This window comes from Triturus cristatus, chromosome 5_1 (genome assembly GCF_964204655.1).
Source record: "Triturus cristatus chromosome 5_1, aTriCri1.1, whole genome shotgun sequence".
Taxonomy (NCBI): domain Eukaryota; kingdom Metazoa; phylum Chordata; class Amphibia; order Caudata; family Salamandridae; genus Triturus; species Triturus cristatus.
Window position 1 is genome coordinate 472758790 of NC_140587.1, and position 21277 is coordinate 472780066.

The following is a 21277-nucleotide window of genomic DNA, read 5'->3' on the forward strand; positions in this document are numbered from 1 at the left end:
TCGCCATGCCCCTGCGATGAAATATCAGAACAGACGACTATACACACTGTCCTGTTCTGTAAATTTTATCATGGTCATCGCAAACTCTGGTTATTACCTCTGTTGAAATTCTGGGGCCTTAGGCGTTGTCGCCCGGCTATGTTACGACTCCAGTTTCTAGATTCTGAATGTATCTGCTATTATGTCGTCAATTTTTTAAAATGTATTTTTAAACATAGAACAAATTTGTGAAAAGTCTTATCTGTGAATTGGATGACTTTCTTTTTATCTAATGTACAGACAGTGACGACAAATCTTAGTATGGAATTGCCCTTTTTCCCTTTAATTACAGTAATTCTGTAACATTGTGAGAATATGTTTTTAACTGATATGTTGCTTTTATGGTTTTTCTATGCTGTAAAACCGAATAAAGAAGAAGTATATATAGTATAGGCATGACCACAGAAGGGAGGGTCAGCAGAGAGAAATTAATTATTGCTAAAGCTTCCAGGCATCACAAAGAAGGTCTTCTTTTACAAAAGTATCTTTCCAACATATTTACAAAATCTACCTTCACCACTGAACAAGGATTTTAATGAATAATAAAAATATATTTCGAACTGTATATGCTTTTTCCACTCCAAACTTGCATCTCAATCGGAACACACTACACTAGCCTATACGGTGAACATAGCGCTCAATATCATTTAAGCGCCAGTATCTGTTGCTTGCTGAGATGTGGGGACTACTGCTTCCAGAATCCAGCAGTGCAATCTCCCGCCAGGAGGTGGCCAAGCAGCTTCTCATTTGTCCAGAAGTCCCTCTTAAGGGCTGTAACACTCCCACAGAGTGGGACGTGATCGTGTGTGCCCGGGCCAAGGGCAGGTCCATCTGCGCACTGAGGAGGCTGGGCCGGGCCACCCCCCTTTAATCTTGCAGGAAGTGGATTTAGTGGATTGTGTTGTGCCTGAACACCCAAGGTGAGATTTTAACTTTTTTCCATTCCTACAGTTTGCAATCATGGGGAAGCGCAAAGCTATCAGGAGTATTTACTGAACACGCCCTTCTGTTTGCATTGACAGTATGCTCGAGAGGGCTGTTGGGAATATTGCTAATGAAATAGAACTTGTAGAACACAGGCTATCTCTGGAGCATGGACTATTGCCGTCTCATAATTCCGTTGCCAAGATTAACGCTTTTTGGCCCTCAGTAGGCAGGGCAGGCTCACCGCCTGGGAATGCTCGCCCCTGTGGCTCTTGTGTTGATATAATTGTCACCACTGCGGCTGAGTACGAGTTTGGTAATCCCCTAATTCTTAGTCTGCCCCAAGCCTAGCGGTTAAGATGGAAAGATTACCAGGGAGGACTGTTGCTGCAAAGCGGAAGCAGCCTCTCCCTTGTCCATCAAATAGAGGTCAGCTGCTTTCCAGGGGCCAAACTCTATCGCAGTCAGCAACACAGTCTTCTGCAAGCCAGACATGTGCCATTATGCTAGCGAACCCCTTACATTGGATGATTTTGGTGAGAAACTCAGTAGAATCCCTGCAGAGAAAATTAAACCTCTGACAGAGCGACTGGTCTGGATAGAGGGTCTTATGGCTTTCACTTTTAACCATGTAAGTACTGATTCCACGGCAAACAAGGGAAGTGGTCCATTCAGTCATGATACAACACACCTGCAAAACTCACTGCACATAACTCGCAGACTGTGGGTAACAGCCCTTGCGTGACTAGTCTGGATAACCGAGGACCAGTGTAGATTTCAACTGGGAGGGCGCTTGGGCTTTGTGAAACCTAGAGCTTCAAGTACCAGCGCCCAACTTACCTCAGTTCGCCCCTGTCTGACACCCCTACACTCTTCTTCTCAGGTTACCAGCAATTCTGCTCTTGCTCCTTGTCAAGATACTTTGAATCTTCCCCCCAACAGCTTGTCCATATGTTCTAATCTTGGCTGGGGATCCCCCTCTCACAGCTGGTCAGCAGGCGTCATGTGATCAGCTTCAGAACAAGGTTGCTCATTGAGTTTCCAAGCACAAACATTTTAATGTATGTGACCATAATAATGTGACTATAATGGCGAGGAGGGTGGGCTGGCTTGGTCAGTCAAAGACAAATATACCAGGGGAGTGCATTGTTATAAATTTCTGGAGACCTGCCTTCGTACAGAACATATTGAGAGTAAAGGAATTTAAGTTTAACTGAAGCCAAGCTGTTCATGCGACCCCCTTGGTTATTTTTACAAGCCTTCTATCCCCTTTCCAGACTTCTGTGGTGGTCCAGACCAGTCTCTTAGTGTTCCCTGCACAAATATGTTCTTTTCACTTAGAGGCTTGGAGAATATACATTGACACCATGGTGACCCATCGCAGACACAGCAGCCATCTATTAATATGGATTTACTTACAATGCACCCTGCCACTACGATCCTTGGGGACATTCAGAAGGGCAGCGGCCCAGGATGCCTGTGCTGCATCACTTAAATACACACAATGTTGACCCTGTAACACATCCCTTTACTTCCAGTTCTGGGACTACTCCTATGGATAGGGGAGCCCTGCCAATAAATATATTAAGTTGTAATGTGGCCGGTCTCTGGGCAAAGATCAAAATACCGGTTTGACTTAACTTTATCAAGGGCTATGATATAGTCTGTCCCTGCAGTGCAGAACTAGTCTCATTTCTTACCCCCCTTGATTGGGTTAACGCACTACCAGCTGTAGGCCCGACTGAATGTGAAGTACCCACCTTTCGGGGTAGAGGCAGCTTTTTTATAAATAGATTACATGTTTGTCACTCGTAGCCTAGAGGACCTACATATCCATGGCACAGTGGTCCCATCCAGCTATAGCGACCACAATCCCATTGAGATAATGTTATCTCTTCCTTCCAAGGAAAGGTTTAGGATGGACACAGGAGCCCGCGACTTACAGCCTTCATCTGACAATTTAAGGTTGGTGTGGAGACTGCAAGAACCAGCTCAGTTTTTTTATCACCATAATTAGGGCACATCTGGAGACGTTGGCGTAGTAACTAACTGAAGAGACTAATGTCTGTCAAGTGGTGGAGGCCTTCACTACTCTATGCATTAGTATTAGGAAGGCCCTTCTAAAGCCTCTATGCTCCACGACAAATTTTTCAGGATGGCTTAACACTGAATGTTCAGCTGCAAATAGGGCACGGTGTTAAGCCTTGGCTTCTAAACCAAGGGACCGTGTACTGGTGCCCCTCTAACGTAAACAATATAAAAAGGCCACGACCAAACGGTGGCAGGAGGCATTTGTTAGTCAATGGGATATGTTAGTGCAACCATCACAGAAGAACAGAAGTACATATTTTTGGCTTACTATATCTGTGTTGAAACGTAAAAGTAGGCCCCTTAATCCCATCTCGTGCCACATTGCTAGTGAGATGAGGCAGGAGCGCTTTAGTAAAATATATGCTGCACCATTAACCTCCAACACTTTTTCTATAGACCTTTGTCTTGTCTCACAATTTCAGACAATGCTGATCGAAGTTGAGGAAGCCACCAATCAAAGCGTCGATGGCAAGGCGCTGGGTCTCGAAGGACTCTCCTCTAACTGATAGGTGGGGTACATCTAATGTTGTGCCCATTTTTAGGTTGAGCTAGACAGCACATGTGCTGTCTCTTCGAGACCCGCTGTAATCGGTCTGTGGGCTTCTAGGCCAACTTCTTTCTTGCAATTGCTTTTCATTTGTCGATGTCAGTGTCCTTTAAAAATCCATGCTTGCTAGTGGTCGGTCTTGCCTCTTTGTCCCTCCTTTCTCTCTTCTGTTCCTCCCACAGAGCAGGGACTTAGTACGGTCTCATTCCTCTATGGTTCTTTATCTGTTCTTTGAGGAACTATTTTTTTCTTGCTTTCCTGCTTTGTTACTGTTGGTCTGTGTTCAGCTTTAGCGCCCAAGCTGCTTACATTTAAATATAGCATTCTTCCTCCCATCGCCTCTTAATGACAGTTGTGTTACTGACGCCTCCTGCTTGTATTATTTTTAGCCATTTGTTTGCAATCCTGGATGTTGACCGTCAGTTGGGCTTCTTTTGGTAATATGTGTGGTCGGTTTTGGGCTTTCTTTTAAGTGGATTGGGCTTGCTTTAGCCTTTTTTCAAAAAAACTTTTGGATGTCGACTTTGTTTTATTTGTCCCTCATTCCCCCACCCATTGACCACCCCTCAGAGATCGCTGTTCATTTATTTATTTTTAATTTAAATTGCAAGACCATTATGTGATTTGCTAATAATTATAAAATGGTAAGCTGATGCCGAGGCTCAAACCCTGTTCCCCAGCTCCCGAGTCCGCAGCTCTGACAGCAAGTGACGCGGCACTCCTCCCCCGCCACAACCAATAGGGTAATAGGTTGTTTGTGCACGGGAAGCACTCCAGTGCTTCTGGCGCAGAAATGTCCCGCTTGCGTCCAGGCTGACCGGTCTCAGCCGGTCGGCCTGGGCGCCCTCTTTAAAAAGAGGTGGTGAGGAGCAGAACAGTCTCTTGTTCTTGCTCCCCACAGATAGGGTCCCCGGGCCGGCTGCGGGCCCGTAACCTTTCTTTCTTTTTGTATTTACAGGTTTTTTGCGTGCGTGGAAGAAGGAAGATCGTCGCGGTACAACGAAGATCACGAAGATTGGGAGAGGCGTCTGTGGAACCTGCGCGCCGTGACTGATTTCCCTTTGTGCGCGGATCTTTGAAAGCGGAGCTCTGGGTTTGGCAGAGAGTGGTCTCCAAGCAGCGTCGGTTACAGCGGGAGCATCGGCATCGAACAGGAGCCCCTGTCGTCAGCTGTTGCAGAACATTTATACGGCGGTAAGTGCGGCGGTTTCGCGGGAGGGGGTTCGTTGAGGCAGCGCTGCGAGAGGTCTGGGACTCGAACTCTCAAGGTTGCAGGTTTAATTGGCATTGATTCTGTTCAGTTAGATCTCTTTCAAAGCATCGTAGGGTTTTGGACTGGGCCTCCATTTTAAGAGGATCGGAGTGAATGTGGCCTAATGGTTAAGGTCTGAGACTCTTACTCTCAAGGTTGCAGGTTCAATTCCCATTGATTCTGATCAGGAAGATGTCTTAAGTTTGGTGCAAAAGCAGGGACAATACAGCCACGGTGCCCTAATGGTCAAAGTCTGAGACTCTTACACTCGCACGCTGCAGTTTCATTTCTCAGTGATTCTAAAAGGGGAGGTGTGCAATCCCTGTTGCTGAAGGCTTAGTCTATGGTGTCGGGACTGGTATTTCCGCTGTAAGGTGGTGGCATTTAAGAGTGGGGTTTCTGTGATTGTGCACTGCTACTGTGTATTAAAGGGGTAAGGTGGCTAGTATCTGATCTTGGACTGTTACTGCGTGCTCACTCAAAGGTGTAGGCAATAGTATTTCCTCTGAAAGTCATTCTCAGTCCCCTGGTTTCCCAGTGTGAAAGGGGGGGGCAGCAGGCATTAGTCCCTCCTTTCAGTTCCAAGACACTGTTACTGAGTGTGTACAGTGGGCTGTAGGGTTTGTCTGCGAACTAGCTAGGACTTCGCGCAGCGCAACTGGTTTATTTGTGTTTCCACAGCTCCAGCATTACGTGAACGACAAGACGGTACCAAGGTCCAACGAATTCACTGGTGGTGATTTGAGGGGACACGTTTGGGCGGCACCGGCTAGCCAGCATCTCATTGCTTCTGGGAGTCACAGAGGGTTTGAGCGGGCGGCTCACCTGAGCTTACTGGATTAGCCAGTAAGTCGTGGCTCTGGTTGCATGGGTGCAACGGTTGGTTTGTGGCTGCTGCTTCCACAGGTAAGGGGTGACACAGTCAACTGCTGGGGGGTTTACGGCCACCCAAACAGGCAGGTCCCATTTAAGTTTTTTACACCTGTTAGCAATGGCCCCTCTGGTCTGGCGGCACGAGAAGCGATCGCGCACGGACGCCCTCCTGGAGGCTTTAATGCAGCAAGTCCAGGTCATGGGGCAGACTCTCAACAGGTTGCAGGATAAGGTGGAAGGTCCTGAGGTCCCAGAGGGGAGGGGTAGGCGGCCTATTGTACCACCAAGACACTACTCCCCGCCACCGCCAAAGAGGTACAGGCGCAAGCCAGGTGGGAAAGGGGCAGCAGTCCCGCCATGACGTGAGCCTGCACCCGCAACAAGCCCCCAGGGTGAAGGGGGCGCAGGTGACCCAGTCCCACCAGTGGACACGCCGGGCCCAGGGGATGCTGTGCCAGCAGGACCCATTGTTGAACCCACTATCCTCCCGGTGGGGGGGCGGGCGGAGCAAATCCACCTGAACCCGACATAGCCGCCAATTTAGCGGTAGTCCTCCCCTGGCTGGAGACGGTAGGGAACTGGTCTCACGCCGCAGGGGCGACAACGGGCGGGGGGATGCCATTGAAAGGGCAAAGAAATTGATGGCTGAACTAGCAAAGAGGAGGCCAGGCGAGGTGCCGGCAGTACCGGCAGAGGGCGTAGAACCCGTTACCCCAGCACCGGTCCCCGGTGGCGAGGTGCCGGCAGTACTGGCAGGGGGGGCAGCGCCCGTTCCCGCAGCACCAGCCCCCGGTGGCGAAGGTGTCCGGGAGATAAGCGGCGATGCAAAGAACACAGACGCGGGCAAGACGGCTGATGCAGCAGCACCAGCAGGTACAAGGGCAACACTACCTCCGCTAGGTTTGGGGGAGCTGCGCTCCGGGAGGTAGCAGTTGGGGCGGCATTTGTCGAAGGAGACTAAGGAAAGGATCTGGAGAGGGGAGTACGTTAGCATGTTTTCACTCTTGATTGATGAGGCAGACAGGGAAGAGGCGAAAAGGAACAAAGAATGGACACACTACAAGGAATGGTCCAATATATTCCTGAAATACAGAGTTGAAGAGAACTTGGCCAATTGGATACAGGGTTTCACTATATTCATGGCCGTCCTATTAGAGCGTTTCCCAGAGGTTGGGTCTGAAATGGCGTGTTTTCAGAACAGGATCACAGTTGCCCATGCCACACAGGGTGGGGATGGGTGGAAGGAGTTTGACAAGGAATTTAGAAGGGCAAAAGCACAGGATCCAACCCTAAGATGGAGCCAGACAGACATGTTTATTCATCTGAGACATTTGGTGCAGGGCACAGTTGAGACTCGGCGGGGGCAGGTGCCTGACGCAGTGCGATCTCAGCCCTTTAAGACAGGCCCTGCCGGTAACACAGGGGGTTCACAGGAAAGGCAGGGAGCAATGGAAAAAAAGGCGTCTGTTTTGACTTTAACAAACGGACCTGCAGTAGAGCTCCAGGCATATGTAGGTTCAAACATTCCTGTGGTTACTGTGGTAATGCATCCCACCCAGAGTCCAGGTGTCACAAAAAGTCCAGAGGCAGGGGGGGAAAGAAGCAAGAATAGCAACCTACTACTAGGGAAGGCTATTTCTCCTATTAACATTAGCACTATGATACCTTGGTTGGAGTCTTACAATTGCCACGAGGCAGCCAGGACGATCAGGGAGGGGTTTGTAGAGGGTTTCAGGATACCAGCCTTGGGTTACAATGGGGTGGCGCACTGCCGGAACCAGCTGTCAGTGAGGTCCAATGTAGGGATAGCAACAGCAAAAATCCTTAAGGAAGTGAGCCTGGGTAGGGTGGCCGGCCCCTTTGATAACGTCCCAATGAAGGATTTTGTGTGTTACCCTCTAGGGGTAGTACCTAAGAAAGCGCCAGGCGAATACAGGATGATTCACAATCTTTCTGCACCAAGGGGGAGTTCAGTGAACGATGCCATCTCTGACACACTCTGTAGCGTTAAATATGCATCTTTTGACCAAGCGGTAGACATGCTTAGGTCTTTGGGGCAGGGGGCTTTGCTGGCAAAGGCTGACATTGAGTCGGCATTTAGATTGCTGCCGGTGCACCCCGCAGATTTTCACTTACTGGGTTTCCAGTTCCAGGGGAAGTATTATGTCGACAAATGCATGCCAATGGGTTGCTCAGTGTCCTGCTCCTTATTTGAGAAATTTAGCTCGTTTTTGGAATGGGAATTCAGACGGGAGTCAGGGCATCGCTGGGTGCTGCACTACCTGGACGATTTTCTGTTTCTGGGGCGCCACAATCGGGGGAATGCAGGTCAACATTGTCAAAATTCTGTACGTTGATGCAGGAGTTTGGTGTGCCTTTGGCACCTGGCAAAACAGTGCGCCCAAGCACAACAATCAAATTCTTGGGAATTGAATTAGATTCTGTCCAAGGAGTCTCGAGGTTGCCCACTGACAAAGTCAAGGATTTCGGGGCGGCTCTGCAGCACTGCCTCAGAAAAGAGAAGGTTACATTGCACCAGCTACAGCAGGTGGTGGGGCAATTGAATTTTGCACTACGCATAATCCCAATGGCACGCCCTTTCTCTCGCGCTATAGCGTATGCCATGTCAGGCCTCAGGGAAAAGCATCACCACACCAGGCTGTCCGGCGAAGTGAGGCAGGACATGTTGATTTGGAAAAGACATTTATGCGCGATTTTAATGGGAAAGTGGTGTGGCCCAGCCCACCTAAGTCCAGCCCAGAGTTGGGCATCATGACCTACGCTGCAGGTAGCGAGGGTTTCGGGGCCATCCTGGGGCGCGAATGGGTAGCTCAGCGTTGGCCAGACTGGTGGAGGGAATCTGGAATCACCACCAACATAAGTTTCCTAGAGCTTTCTCCAATTCTAGTGGCACTGATTGTGTGGGCAGAGGTTTTAAAGAATCAGTCTGTGATATTCTGGTCCGACAACATGGCAGTAGTAGACTGCGTGAATAGCCAAACAGCCAAGTGTAGCATGATACTGCGGTTGTTGAAAGAGATTGTGTTGCAGAGCATGAAATTGAATGTCCTTTTTAAAGCTGAACACGTGCCAGGTATTCTGAACCACGCGGCTGACGCACTGTCTCGTTTTAAAATGCAGGCTTTCAGGTCGCATATTCCAGAGGCAGCAGTGCACCCATCACCTTTCCCAGAACATCTCTGGCAGCTTGGTGCCCCCGAGTATCGAACCTCGTGGCAGCGAGCCTAGCATCCAGAACCAGGAGTGCCTACGAAGGGGCGTTTGGGTCTTTTTGCTTGTTCTTGGGGGAACAGTGGGAGCACAAATGGCAGGACCATGAATTAGTAGTTGAATACCTGGTGTACATGAAGGAGCAGGGGCACACGGTTGCAGGGGCGAGAAGGCATATCTCAGCCATATCATTTTTGGCAAAAATGAAAGGAAAGGGGGACCCCACAAAGAATTTCATAGTACACCAGGCGCTGAAAGGGTGGCAACGCTTGCAGGGAGGACAGCCGGATGTCAGACGACCCATAGGTTTCGAAACACTTAAGAAGTTATTGGGGTCGCTGCAGCGGGTTTGCACTTCCACAGACGAAGTCATTTTGTTTCAAGCTGCATTCTGCATTACATTTTACGGTGCTTTTAGGGTAGGCGAGCTAGTCGCCAGGAATAAGGAAGATTGGCTGGGGGGCCTGCAAACGGGACATGTTAGCATCAAGAAGGATTCAGTGCTGATTTTCATCCGGAAATCAAAAACCGATCAAGAAGGTAAGGGTGAGAGCATAGTATTACACAGAGCATGGAACACACAATGCTGCCCGGTTTACAGGCTTGAGGTCTTTATGGCCCAACAGGCACGCACTCAGGGAGGGCCTCTCCTGATACATGGGGACGGGACACCACTCACGGCATTTCAGTTCAGGAAAGTCATGCTCCTAGTGTTGAAGAATGCCGGGCTAGACCCTGCCGATTTCGGGACTCATTCGTTTAGGATAGGAGCAGCCACTGAGGCAGCAGCAAGGGGGCTGGGGGACGAGCGTCTCAAAAGGATCGGTATGTGGTCCTCTAATTGTTTCAAGAGATATGTGCGGGTGCACATGCTCTAGTACGGTGCGACTGTCCAACTATTAGGTGCACAAGGGGGTTTTCCCCCTTTGTCTCCCTGTTACTCAGGGAAAGGGGGTGTCACAGTGTCGCTAACTGACAGGTGCTAGATGCAGTTTCGTGGAATTTTGTGTGTTTTATGCCAGCGTGGCAAGGCACTTACCCCCCCTCTTTTTGTTTCATCGTCAGTTGCAGTTTCTTCATCCTGTGACTCAGGAGAGAAGTCTGGACTCTTTCGCACTCACAGAACGCAAGAGTAAGCAGTAGTACGGCGGGCGCCGAGTTACGGACAAACAGCAAACATGGTGGCGCAAGTTCACTCTTCGCACCAGGAGGATCAACATGTGTGGATGATGGGGCACTCATATGTTCGACGTTTGAAGAATTTCTTTTCAGGAGCTACCAAGACTAGGGCCACTCAGCTAGGGATAAACGTATCCTTTTTCGGTCAGGGTGGTTTGTGCGTAGGTCAATTCAGGGAGTTGGTGAACCGAGCTTTGAAACCAAGTACGGGACCACCAGCAATCTGGATCCTGCACTTGGGGGGTAACGACTTGGCCCATTTAGGCAGGAGTGTGCTGGTCGAGGATCTCCTGACAGAAGTTGAGTGGCTAGCAAGGCAGTGTCCTCAGTCGATAATAGCATGGTCACACATGATTCCCAGGTCACACTGGAGGGGCGGGGGGTGAGTCAGTGAGAGCGTTGAATTACGCGGTAAAGCGGATCAACAACGAATTTGCTAAACTAATTAGGCCCCCTAGACTAGGGTCCATAGGACACGGATACATCAAGAGGGAACAATTTTTTCTTCTGGACGGGGTGCACCTCTCACATAAAGGGAATAAGGCTTTCATAGAGGACATCCTAGCTTGGGTGCAGAGCGTAAGGCGCAGTGCATGACCTTCCTAGGGGGTGAGGGGGAGACCAGGTAGTCGGGCAACTACGCTGGCCTGTGGGGGTAAGGTCATGATTGGTAAGCATAGTCTTCGGTCCTCAACGGTCAGCACCATATAACTCCAGGGGGTAGTGACAGCCAGTAGGTAGGCTGTCTGGGTGCGGGGGCTGGGGGAGTCATCCTGCCCAGTGGGCCTGGGGCCACCCCCGCACGCGCATTAAGGCGCCACTATGCAGAAGTCTGCAGCCCCCACGTAATGGAGTGTAAGGCACAGGGCGTAGGGGGGGCCCGGGGGAAAGTATCCATCCGATAAGCTGTAACCCCCTGCGCAACCTTATTAGTACACGGGGACCGGGGGAGCTGCCAGTCATTGACTTTGCCGTAGGCTCTAGATGGGACACGCAGAAAGTAAATAACATGTATTGATAGATTTATGGCAGGAGTGTCTTGTGTATTAGACTGTGTTAAGGTTAGCCGTGGAATATCCGATTATCAAAATGTATCTGTACTTTCTGCGTAAAGTTTCTGTATATAATGTTTTTAAATTTGTTTTGTTAATGTTAATAAATACAGGGGGCGGGTTACTCCAACCTAATCCAAAAAGTAAAACTATCTGTGTGGTCTCACAAGTGTTACACTGAAGGGGAGGGAAATGTCATCCATGACCACAGGGTCAGTAGTTAAAGTAGGGGACATGGGTAAGTACCAGACCATATTATGTATATTTTGCTCTTCGATCTCAAAATGTTTGAAATTATTTCCACCTTAAACGAGATTAAGCTAGCATGACCCCATTCCCAGCGAGGGAAGTTACAGTTCCTATCTGCATGCTTTTCAGAAATCATTTGCTTTTTAAACCTATCTGCTCATTAATATTCATTAAAGAGAATGTTGAATTCTTATTTGACGCGTCTACTGTAAAAAAAAAAAAAAAGGCGTATCCATGGTGATCAACCTTTCTGGTTGTGTAGATGTCCAATTTGTTGCAAGATACTAGCCTTTCTACCCGATTGTTTATACGCTAAATATATTTTTTTCACGTACTTAAAAAGATGCCATGAATAAATGGGTAAAACATTGCTGTGGGTTAGCAGTTAACATGTGGGTCATTTATTGGTGTCTTTCATAATAGTCTCGTTCAAGTTGTCGGTTTCACAATTGCTTCCGGGTGACAAGCACTGCGACAGCATTTCACTTCCTGAGTTTGTCAGTGTGGAAATATTCGCTTGGACTTTGTCCCTTGCGCAGACGAAAGAACAAGCACAAAGGGCAGGAATTGTTTTCTTATTCAAGGTTGTGAAAGAGCTTGCGGATATCCGGGCACGAGTCTCTACATAACCAAGTTCAGTGAACCTTTAGATTTAGAAATCATAACTAGTTTATGTTGGCATGAATTTCATGTGGTTTCCTTAATGTGTATCTCTTCACCCCTCCACTCCTACTGTTGCTTTGAAGCCGCGCTCTAGGTGGGGTTAATTTGAACTCTAGAACAAATAGATATGTGCTGATATTTATTTTTTTTAATTAATTTAGCTGCTTTGACTATACTTCAAGAATTTACTTTATATTTTTTACCACCTAAAGAGTGCTTGTTTGAACCCACAAATGAAGGAAACTTGTAGTCTTGCATTGGGTCCGCAATCTTCATTTTCCTTTACCTTGTTTTGTGCCCACTGAACACTACATGCCTGCTCAGGGTCGCAGCCTATCTTGGGGACACAGGTGGTAATAGTACAGCATGGCCACCCCTCACCATAAACGCTAGAATGGAAAGGGGGGGCCCTTGGCCCCTCCGCCTGCATGGCAGTGCGGCGACCTCCCCCGGACTTCTCGGTGGTGGGGCGTGTTCACTGGGGGCGCGCCCTACCACCGATTGGCTACCTACGTGACCCGGATGACGTTAATCGACATCCGGGTCGGAGGGGAGGGGGGGGGCCTCTGGGGGGTTAAAGCGGCGGGGAGCGCCCAGGTGACCCCCTTGTTCCCTGGACGCTCCCCCACATCGGACGTGCCCTGGCGCGCAGGGCGGTAAATTTTCCCCACCCACCATCCCTGGAGTACGTGGTTGATGCGTTGCTAGTCCAACTAGCGGGCATTGGGCGCGTGAAACTGTTATGAGATGTTAGTTTCTGATGAGGTTTTCTTTTAGGACTTTTTCTCCCATTGTAGTGATCAATATGGTATTGTGCAGTTATGTTTTGACTATGCTTTCTTGTAGGCCTTGTTCTCCCTAGGTAGTGAATGATACTGTATTATGTGTAACTGATGCAGTCGTGTTTAGGCCTTTTCTTTCCCTTGTAGCTTTATGGTGTTATACATGACGTGTGATTTTAGTCAGTGTAGTTGTCCTTTAGAATTTTCTCCCATAGGTCGTCGTATTTATTAGGTATGGGGGCATGCGGTAAGGTCATGACCGGTGAGCAACTATTTGAAGGTCTGAGGGGGCGGGCATCATCCTACGGAGGTGCCCGCCCAGGGGGAGGGGCCATTGGCTCCTCCTAGAACTTCAGGGGCAAGGTAACTGGTGCTTCAAAGGGGCGCGGGTTGGGGAGTCACGCTTTCCTTAGGCTGGTAGCCACCCCGCGCGCGCATACTCATGACGTCACCGGATGGCGCAGAGTAAGGGCCCTCCTTCAGTGGGTAAATGGAGTTCACGGCGTGGACCGGGTAATTACCGGGCCCGGCTGCGCATGCGCACACCTGTAGGGGAGGCGCAGCTAGTAGGACCTGACACCGGTTAGCGACCTTGCCATATGGCCCAGAAATGTTAGTATACAAAAATGCAGAGGAGGATGTTAGACTCGGTTAGGAAACAATCTGTATTAGAGTCTTTGTTAAGGATAGTCACTCACACCTGTTGACAATAATGTATCTAATGTCCTGCTGAATTTTTGTATAATTGTTTATCATGCAAATTTAAAATTTATTGTTTTTGTACTTAATAAATACGGCCGGGGGGTCTCTCGACCTCCCGCCTTCCAAAGATACCACGTCCAGGGTGCTGTGTCCGGGGGTGGTGTGGACATAGGGGGAGGGCGGTAGCCAGTCACTGACCATGGAGAGACCGCGGACTCATGCTTCTTTTGGGGGTTGCTCCTGGTAGCCGCAGGGGTTTCTTAATAATGAAATGTATATTGAGAGCATAAACACGTCGTTAAAGTGGTTCACAAGGCAATGAGGAGCAGACTGGCGCTTATCTGCCTAGTGGTTGGTTTGTAAAATATGAGTTACTGCATGTTGCTTCTCCCGCTCCTCCCCATCAATCCTTATGTGTTAAACTCCCACGCTCTCAAGAATCCTCCATTTTGTTCCGCCCCTTCCCCCTCCCTGGTTGCTGCTCACTCTTGCGTGGATTGCTCTCCACAGCCCCCATACCAGATGGCTCCCAATCCCTTCACCAAGGCATTGTTTGAATAAATAAAAGAAAACAAATTGTTTGAATAATTAAAACGGAAACATAGTCCGGATCCTTTAGAAGCGGACTGTGCCAACGTTCATGAGAAAATGCTTTTATTGAATTTCCAAGTCATTAAAAGAAATGGAAACAAAGGCCTGGTTCTGCTCTCTAGCCTGTGCTTTGCCACAAGCAACTCTGACAGCGTGCCACAGTGTATACTGCACATACAGAGCTTGGAAATGAACTGAGAGTCTATGCACTTCAGGGGGCGATTATTGCTCCCCCTTTTGTTCATGCTGCACAGCATTGGAATTTTAGCAAAGCTGTGCAGCGTGTACATGCTTTGAGGCTGATCGCTTGGCATATCAGCACTATATGCATTGGATACAAATATTCGACTATTAACAACAACTAAAGCATATTTAATAAGTAAAACAGAACAACATATGTTTTAATATGTCAAGATTTTGGTGTCCCGTGCTATATGCTACGAAGAAATTTTAATAACTTCAAACTGTGCCAGTCAGGATTTGATAGTCTTATTACAAGGGTATTTGTAATTTATAACTATGTTAATACTACTTTATTTTATTAAGGTGGGGAGGGCATATCTATTGCATATGTAAAAAAATTGGCATTTACAAAACTAATAGCTCCAACTCAAACAATTACGAGACCTATTGCATTTCCAATGCTTGTTAAAAAAGGGAATCAATCACTCCCTGGTTATCGACCGATTTTGTTAATCGATATTACGGACAAATCCTGGAAAGAGTAATCTATAATAGGTTCAGAGAGTGGGTGAGAGATGAGTCCGTGTTATACCCCGGTCAGTATGCGTTCAGTCGTAAAGTGGGAACTGTTGAACAGTGTCTCAACCTAAACCTGGTCCTGGGAAAATATACAGTTGCCAAATAATCCTCCCTCTACTTAGCATTTATAGGTCTCTCATCTCATCGATTGAGGGTTGGACGTAGCACTAGTCCACTTTTTGGAATATTTACAAGTACAGGAAGGAAAGGGTCAGTATCAGTACACAGGGTGAGGTATCTGGAGATAAGGTCATACATCGGAGTAAGGCAGTTGTGTGTGCTGGCTCTCCTTTTATTTATTCTTTATATTAATAAGTTTCCTCTGTTTCTAGCATGCTCCACACCCGATGTTACGATAATAAAGGGTAAGCCACTGCCTGCACTTCTTTGCGCTGATGACGCAGTGCTCATGGCATGCACCCCTTGGGCACTGCATCAGTTAGTGAATGCTGTCATACATTTTATGGCCTCATTCGATCTGCAGACTATATTCACAAAGTCCCATATTATGTCTTGCAGCCCCAGGAGCAAACCTCTCTCAAACATGACCATTGGCTCTCAGCGTTTGAGTAGCACTAGCACTTTCTCGTATCTTGGGTGTGATTTTCTTGGCTTGAGGGTCATGGTCTGCTAACATTGTACACCATTGCATAAAATTCTTCATGGGAAATTGGCTTTTATGTAGCCTCCCTCAATCAGCGGGGGGAGCTGTGACTCTCTTGCACCTCTTTGCAAATATATAAATCAGAATGTCTACCCATTGCTATGTATGGTGCAGAGGTTTGGGGCATTTCTAATTGTAAGGCCATTCAGCGCTTAGAGAACACACTAGTTAGGAACCTACTGTCTGTCCCTATATCAGCCTCGCATCTCATAGGCCACAAAGAACTTGGCCTTTCGAACCTAGTAGATCGGATTAGGGTTCGGCCAGTCTTGCAATCTGGAGGAACTCAGAGGCCGCCCTATCTAGTGATATTATAATGGATTGTCTTTCCTTGGATAGCGGGTTACTTATCACATAGCTGGCAAATATGAAGGCAGAATATTGTAAAATTGGCATGAATTCTGCGTTTACTGACCCCCTATCTTGCACTAGGGTAGATAAAAAGAATGTGCCACAAGCACTATAACTATGAGGAATTACGATGCTAAGGGAAATGGAGGGGAAGCTGAATGTGACTTACTTAAGTCTGAGTGAGTCCCATTGTTCGACTGACCACATCTGGGGTGCACGCAGTCTCTGGGAATGCTCTCTCTGATTCCACTTCAGATCGGACACAATGAAATATTTGATTTGCTTCCCCCAGGACTTTGTACAGAATTTAGATGTTTCGCCCAGTACCTGTGACAATGTATCGGATCAATCGATGCTTCATTTTAGCTTTTTTTGTAAAAGCTATGTAAGATATAAGACTCTTTAATTCCGATTTTAAAAAAGAATTGTCAAAATGTTGGTCAATGCAGTCCTGCTTTTTGATTTTTATTGTTATTAGCAAACGATGAACGGGCATTTTTAAAACCTGCCGTCCAGGCTCGCAGGTCCAGCTTGTCTTAACCATTTGGCCTCCTCATTGTATTTTGTCACCGTTTTTAATATCATTTTCGTTTTAGTCTTGATTTTTGTATTTTATGAATTGCACGTTCTAACTATTTACATTGTATGACACTTTTATAGTTGTAATAATGTCTCCGAATAAAGCTTGCTTGAATTGAATTAAATGTGTTTAACAATTGGTAAATTGTGCTCAATGCACTTTCTGTCATCCTTTAAATTAGCAGCTAAAATCTTCACCCACTCTCTTAAACTTGGTATACAATCAGTTTGGAAATGCATGACATGCAAAACATAATCACACAAATAACCCCAACGTACCTTATTTCCAGTTTCTGCAGAAATTTCGTTTGCTGTTTGTTTCAAAACATCAATATTCCTGAAAGAAAATAGATGACATTTTATCTAATCATAAATTTAATTTCTACAACAATTTAATTGAACCTTTTCATGAATTAGAAAATGGGGAATTTAGGGGGGTTAAACCATTTCCTTACAGGGCCACCTACTACCCAAAAACAATTAAGGTGGCCTGTTCCTTTGACCCACCAAGATTACACTGATGCCAATGGAATCTTACAAGGTCAAAAAGGGCGTCCTACATAGGATGCACTGGCGCACACCCACCAAAGTGAAATACTTCAACTTCAGGCTGTGCTACTCGCTGGGCGGATCCTACAATACCCAGTTGGCACCAACAGGGGCTATTTGCCAGAGATCTTGTAATCACTCTGTCAGGTGTCAGCCAGACAGTGGAGCGATGCCCATCACTACATTCTGGAGGGGGTGTGGAAGATTGGAAAGGTGATTAAAACTGGCTATGGGCTGCCTAAATACCAAATCTTTAATACCCATGGCAAGATTAAGATAATCTGTGTACCAGTAGGGGGAATAATGGGCACTAGATTCATTCAAAAGCTCAACATGTTTTGTGCCAAATTGTGGGACTTGACCCACCCCGCAGGGTCAGCCTCAAAACCTTCGCATTCACTTTCATGTTTTCTGAACCCATTTTTGTTGGCGTTTAGGACTTTGTGGACTTCAACACTGGTTAGCAGTGGTAAAGTGCTTGCACTCTCTTCCTTAAACATGGTAAAACTGGTAGCTCCTGATTGCACATTTCATGTATTTGTAAGTCCCTAACAAAATGATACTACATGTACCCAGGGCCTGTTAATTACATGCTACTAGTTGACATGCAGCATTCATTGTGCCACCCATTTAAATAGCCTTTTAAACATGTCCCAGACCTGCAATTGCAGGCTGTGTGTTCAGTTGTAAACTGCCATTTCACCTTGGCAAAATAAGACTTCTGCCAGGCTTAACCCTTTCTTTTTAATGCAAATAAATCACCCCTAGGGTACACCCTAAATAGCCTATAAGGCAGGGTGTGTTGTACTTAAAAATGTGGGCATGTACTTTTTAGTTTACATGTCCTGGGAGGGAAAAACGTTCAAATTAGTTTTTCCTATATTGCAAGGCCTACTTCTACCGTAGGATAACATTGGGCTACGTTATTACATTTAATAAGATATAATGTTTGATTGGGAACAGGTGGGAAAGTCCTGTTTGGTGTCTGAGGAAAAAACTAGTTACTTACCTGTACACTATGGTTCTCCAGTATTGATATCTTTCATAGATTCACATGCTTTGTATCTTCCCCGTCGAGAAAAACTGCATAGAAAAACCCATAGGGAAGTATATAGTTTGGTAACATATCACCATTATTATTTGGTCAAAACACCAACCAATCAGCTGCCAGCCCTGAGATCACAATCCCCAGCAGAGCCACCATACCTCAGATTTCCAACCAGCCCATAGAGTGAGCCAGGAATGAATCTAGAGATAAAAAGTGGTCTATCCGCTAAACAACGGGGAGGCGGGCGGGCCGCATGTGGATCTATGAAAGATATCAATACTGGAGAACCATAGTGTACAGGTAAGTAACTAGTTTTTTCTCCAGTATTGAATCTTTCATAGATTCACATGCTTTGTATCAGAATAGTCAGCAGTAAATAACTGAAGCAGCGTTGGAAGGATAGACCCCCTTTTTCTTTCTGTGTAGGACTCTGTCTCCTATTAGACATCGTAATGAGTTATGCTGCTCCAAAACAAAAGTTGTGCATATAAATGCTTATCACCATGTTAATATAACATGAAACAAGATATAACAGACAATCAAATCAAAATAAATACACACACATGTACATACACAGAGAGAGAGAGAGAGAGAGAGAGAGAGAGAGAGAGAGAGAGAGAGAGAGAGAGAGAGAGAGAGAGAGAGAGAGAGAGAGAGAGAGAGAGAGAGAGAGAGAGAGAGAACGAACCTTAGTGAAACAGGTGCCGTAGAACTGCTTGTCCAACTGCGGTGTAAAGACAATAATGTCTGGTAAACGTGTGTCTATTTGTCCATGTCGCCGCTCTGCAAATGTCTGGAAGTGATACTCCCGCGAACAATGCGGCCGACGCTGCCATCTTTCTTGCGGAATGTGCGCAAACTCTAGCGCGCAAAGGCTTTCCTGCCTTCTCATGACAGAGTGATGGCCGAGGCTATCCATCTTGAAATGGAAGATCTTGATAAAGCTAAGCCTTTCCTGGGCCCCGCAAAGGCAATAAGCAACTGGTCTGTTTTCCGAAATGATTTTGTCTTGTCAATATAAAATTTGAGACATCTTCTGATGTCCAAAGTGTGGAGCGATTTCTCTGCCACTGAGGATAGATTCTTGAAATATGTAGGTAATACAATGAGTTCATTGAGATGGAACACCGTAGGGACTTTGGGGATCAATTTTGGATTTGTCCTGAGAATGACTCCATCTGATTTAAATTGAAGAAATGGTTCAGAGACCGAGAATGCCTGTATCTCACTGACTCTCCTGGCGGAAGTGAGGGCGAGTAATAATGCCACTTTCCATGAGACGAATTGTAAGTCAGCCCTGTGAATCGGTTCGAACAGAGGCTTCATGAGACCTGACAACACTACATTAAGCTGCCACGGAATGGATGGTTGCTTAACAGGAGGAAACACTCTGAACAGTCCTTTTAGAAATTCTTATATAATCCTCTGCGACCAAAGCGATGGATGATTCAGCGTTCTACTATACCTCGATATAGCTGCAAATTGTACTTTTATTGAAGCATGGGATAACCCAGCTTTGGCCAGGTGAAGCAGGTATGGTAGGATTTGCTCCGGCGAGGAGTGAAAAGACTGCAGATGCTGTTCAGAACACCAATGGCAAAATCTTTTCCATTTTGCTGTATAAGTTTTATTGGTAGATAGTGCTCGAGGGTTTGCTAATATCTCCTTGCAGTCCTGAGGAATGTCTAATGAATACAATTTGTGCTCATTAGGTTCCAGGCCAGAGGTTAGTTGCGGATGAAGGACTTGCCCCTCCCTTATAGAGCTTAGGTCTTGTATCAATGGAAACTGTACTCTGGGAGTTACAGACAGCTGAAGGAGTTCCGAGAACCAGAACTGTCTCGGCCAAGCTGGGGCTACTAGTATCAGATGACATGGTTACGCTCTCATTTTCCGCATCATCCTTGGAATGAGAGGGAACGGGGCGAATGCATATGCAAACATCCCCGTCCAACGAATGTGTAGTGCATTTCCCCACGAGCCCTTCGAAGGGAATCGTCTTGCAAAATGTTTGCATTTCTTGTTGTGCTAATTTGAAAATAAGTCCAGAGTTGGTGTACCCCATAGTTTGAATATCCTCAATAGCTGGGTTTGATTTAGCTTCCATTCATGACAGATTGAAGCTGATCTGCTTAGACGGTGTGCTCTCGTGTTTTGTACTCCAGGGACATGCTGTACCTGTAGGGAAATGTTGTGCTGAAGCATCCAGTTCCAAATTTCTTGGGCTTGTGCTGAGAGATATTTAGACTTTGTGCCCCCCTGTTTTATTAAGTAAAACATTGTTGTCGTACTGTCTGTCTTTACTAAACCAGGTGAATTTCGAATTCTGGGTAGGAAGGCTTGCAGTCCCAGGAACCCTGCTCTTAACTCGAGCAAGTTGATGTGTAATTGAGCTTCCTGCATTGACCAATGACCTTGTATTTCCAGTTCCTAAAGATGCGCTCCCCATCCGTTTAACGAGGCATGTTGTCATTACAAAGCTTGGAGACTGGGGTTCGAACAGCAGACCTTGTGATAAGTTTTCCCTGATGACCCAACATGACAGAGCTTTTCTGATCTGAGGGTTGATCGTAATTCGATCCTCGAAGGATCCTTGGGCTTGAACCCATTGTTTGTCGAGTAGTTCTTGCAGCAGCCGCATGCGAAGTCGACAATTGGGGACTAATGGAATGCAAGAAGAGATAATTCCCAGCAATGGTTTGTAGATCCTCACTGAAGCGAATCTTTTTGTTTTTATTTGTGCTGACCGTTCTATTATCTTTTGCGTGCGCTCCTTCGAGGGGTACGCTTTTGCTTCCTGAGTTCGTAATTCGGCTCCCAGGAACTGGAGCGACTGCGCTAGTACCAGGGAAGACTTCTCCATGTTGATTCGCAATCCTAATTTCTGGAATAGAACTACGCAGCTTTCTAGGGCTTGTTGTGCCTCCTGGAACGATGCTCCTTTTATAAACCAGTCGTCCAGATACGGATATATCTGGTGGCCTTGCTGTCTCAAATGTGCCGCGACCGGCGCCATGCATTTTGTGAATACCCTTGGCGCGGATCTGAGGCCGAAGGGTAACACCTAGAATTGGTAGTGGCGCCCCGCCACTGTGAATCGTAGATACTGCCTGTGTTTGACGTGAATTGGTATGTGAAAATAGGCATCT

The 21277-nt window shown here is 46.8% G+C and overlaps 1 protein-coding gene across 1 annotated transcript in view; it reads right to left on the reverse strand.

The window, feature by feature from the left end:
• Window positions 1-21277, reverse strand: part of DECR1 (2,4-dienoyl-CoA reductase 1) — a 224030-nt gene that overhangs the window by 116640 nt on the left and 86113 nt on the right. The window contains exon 3 of the mRNA XM_085605309.1: window positions 16811-16868. Within this exon, the coding sequence (XP_085461435.1) occupies window positions 16811-16868 (58 nt within the window). The remainder of the gene's footprint in view (window positions 1-16810; window positions 16869-21277) is intronic.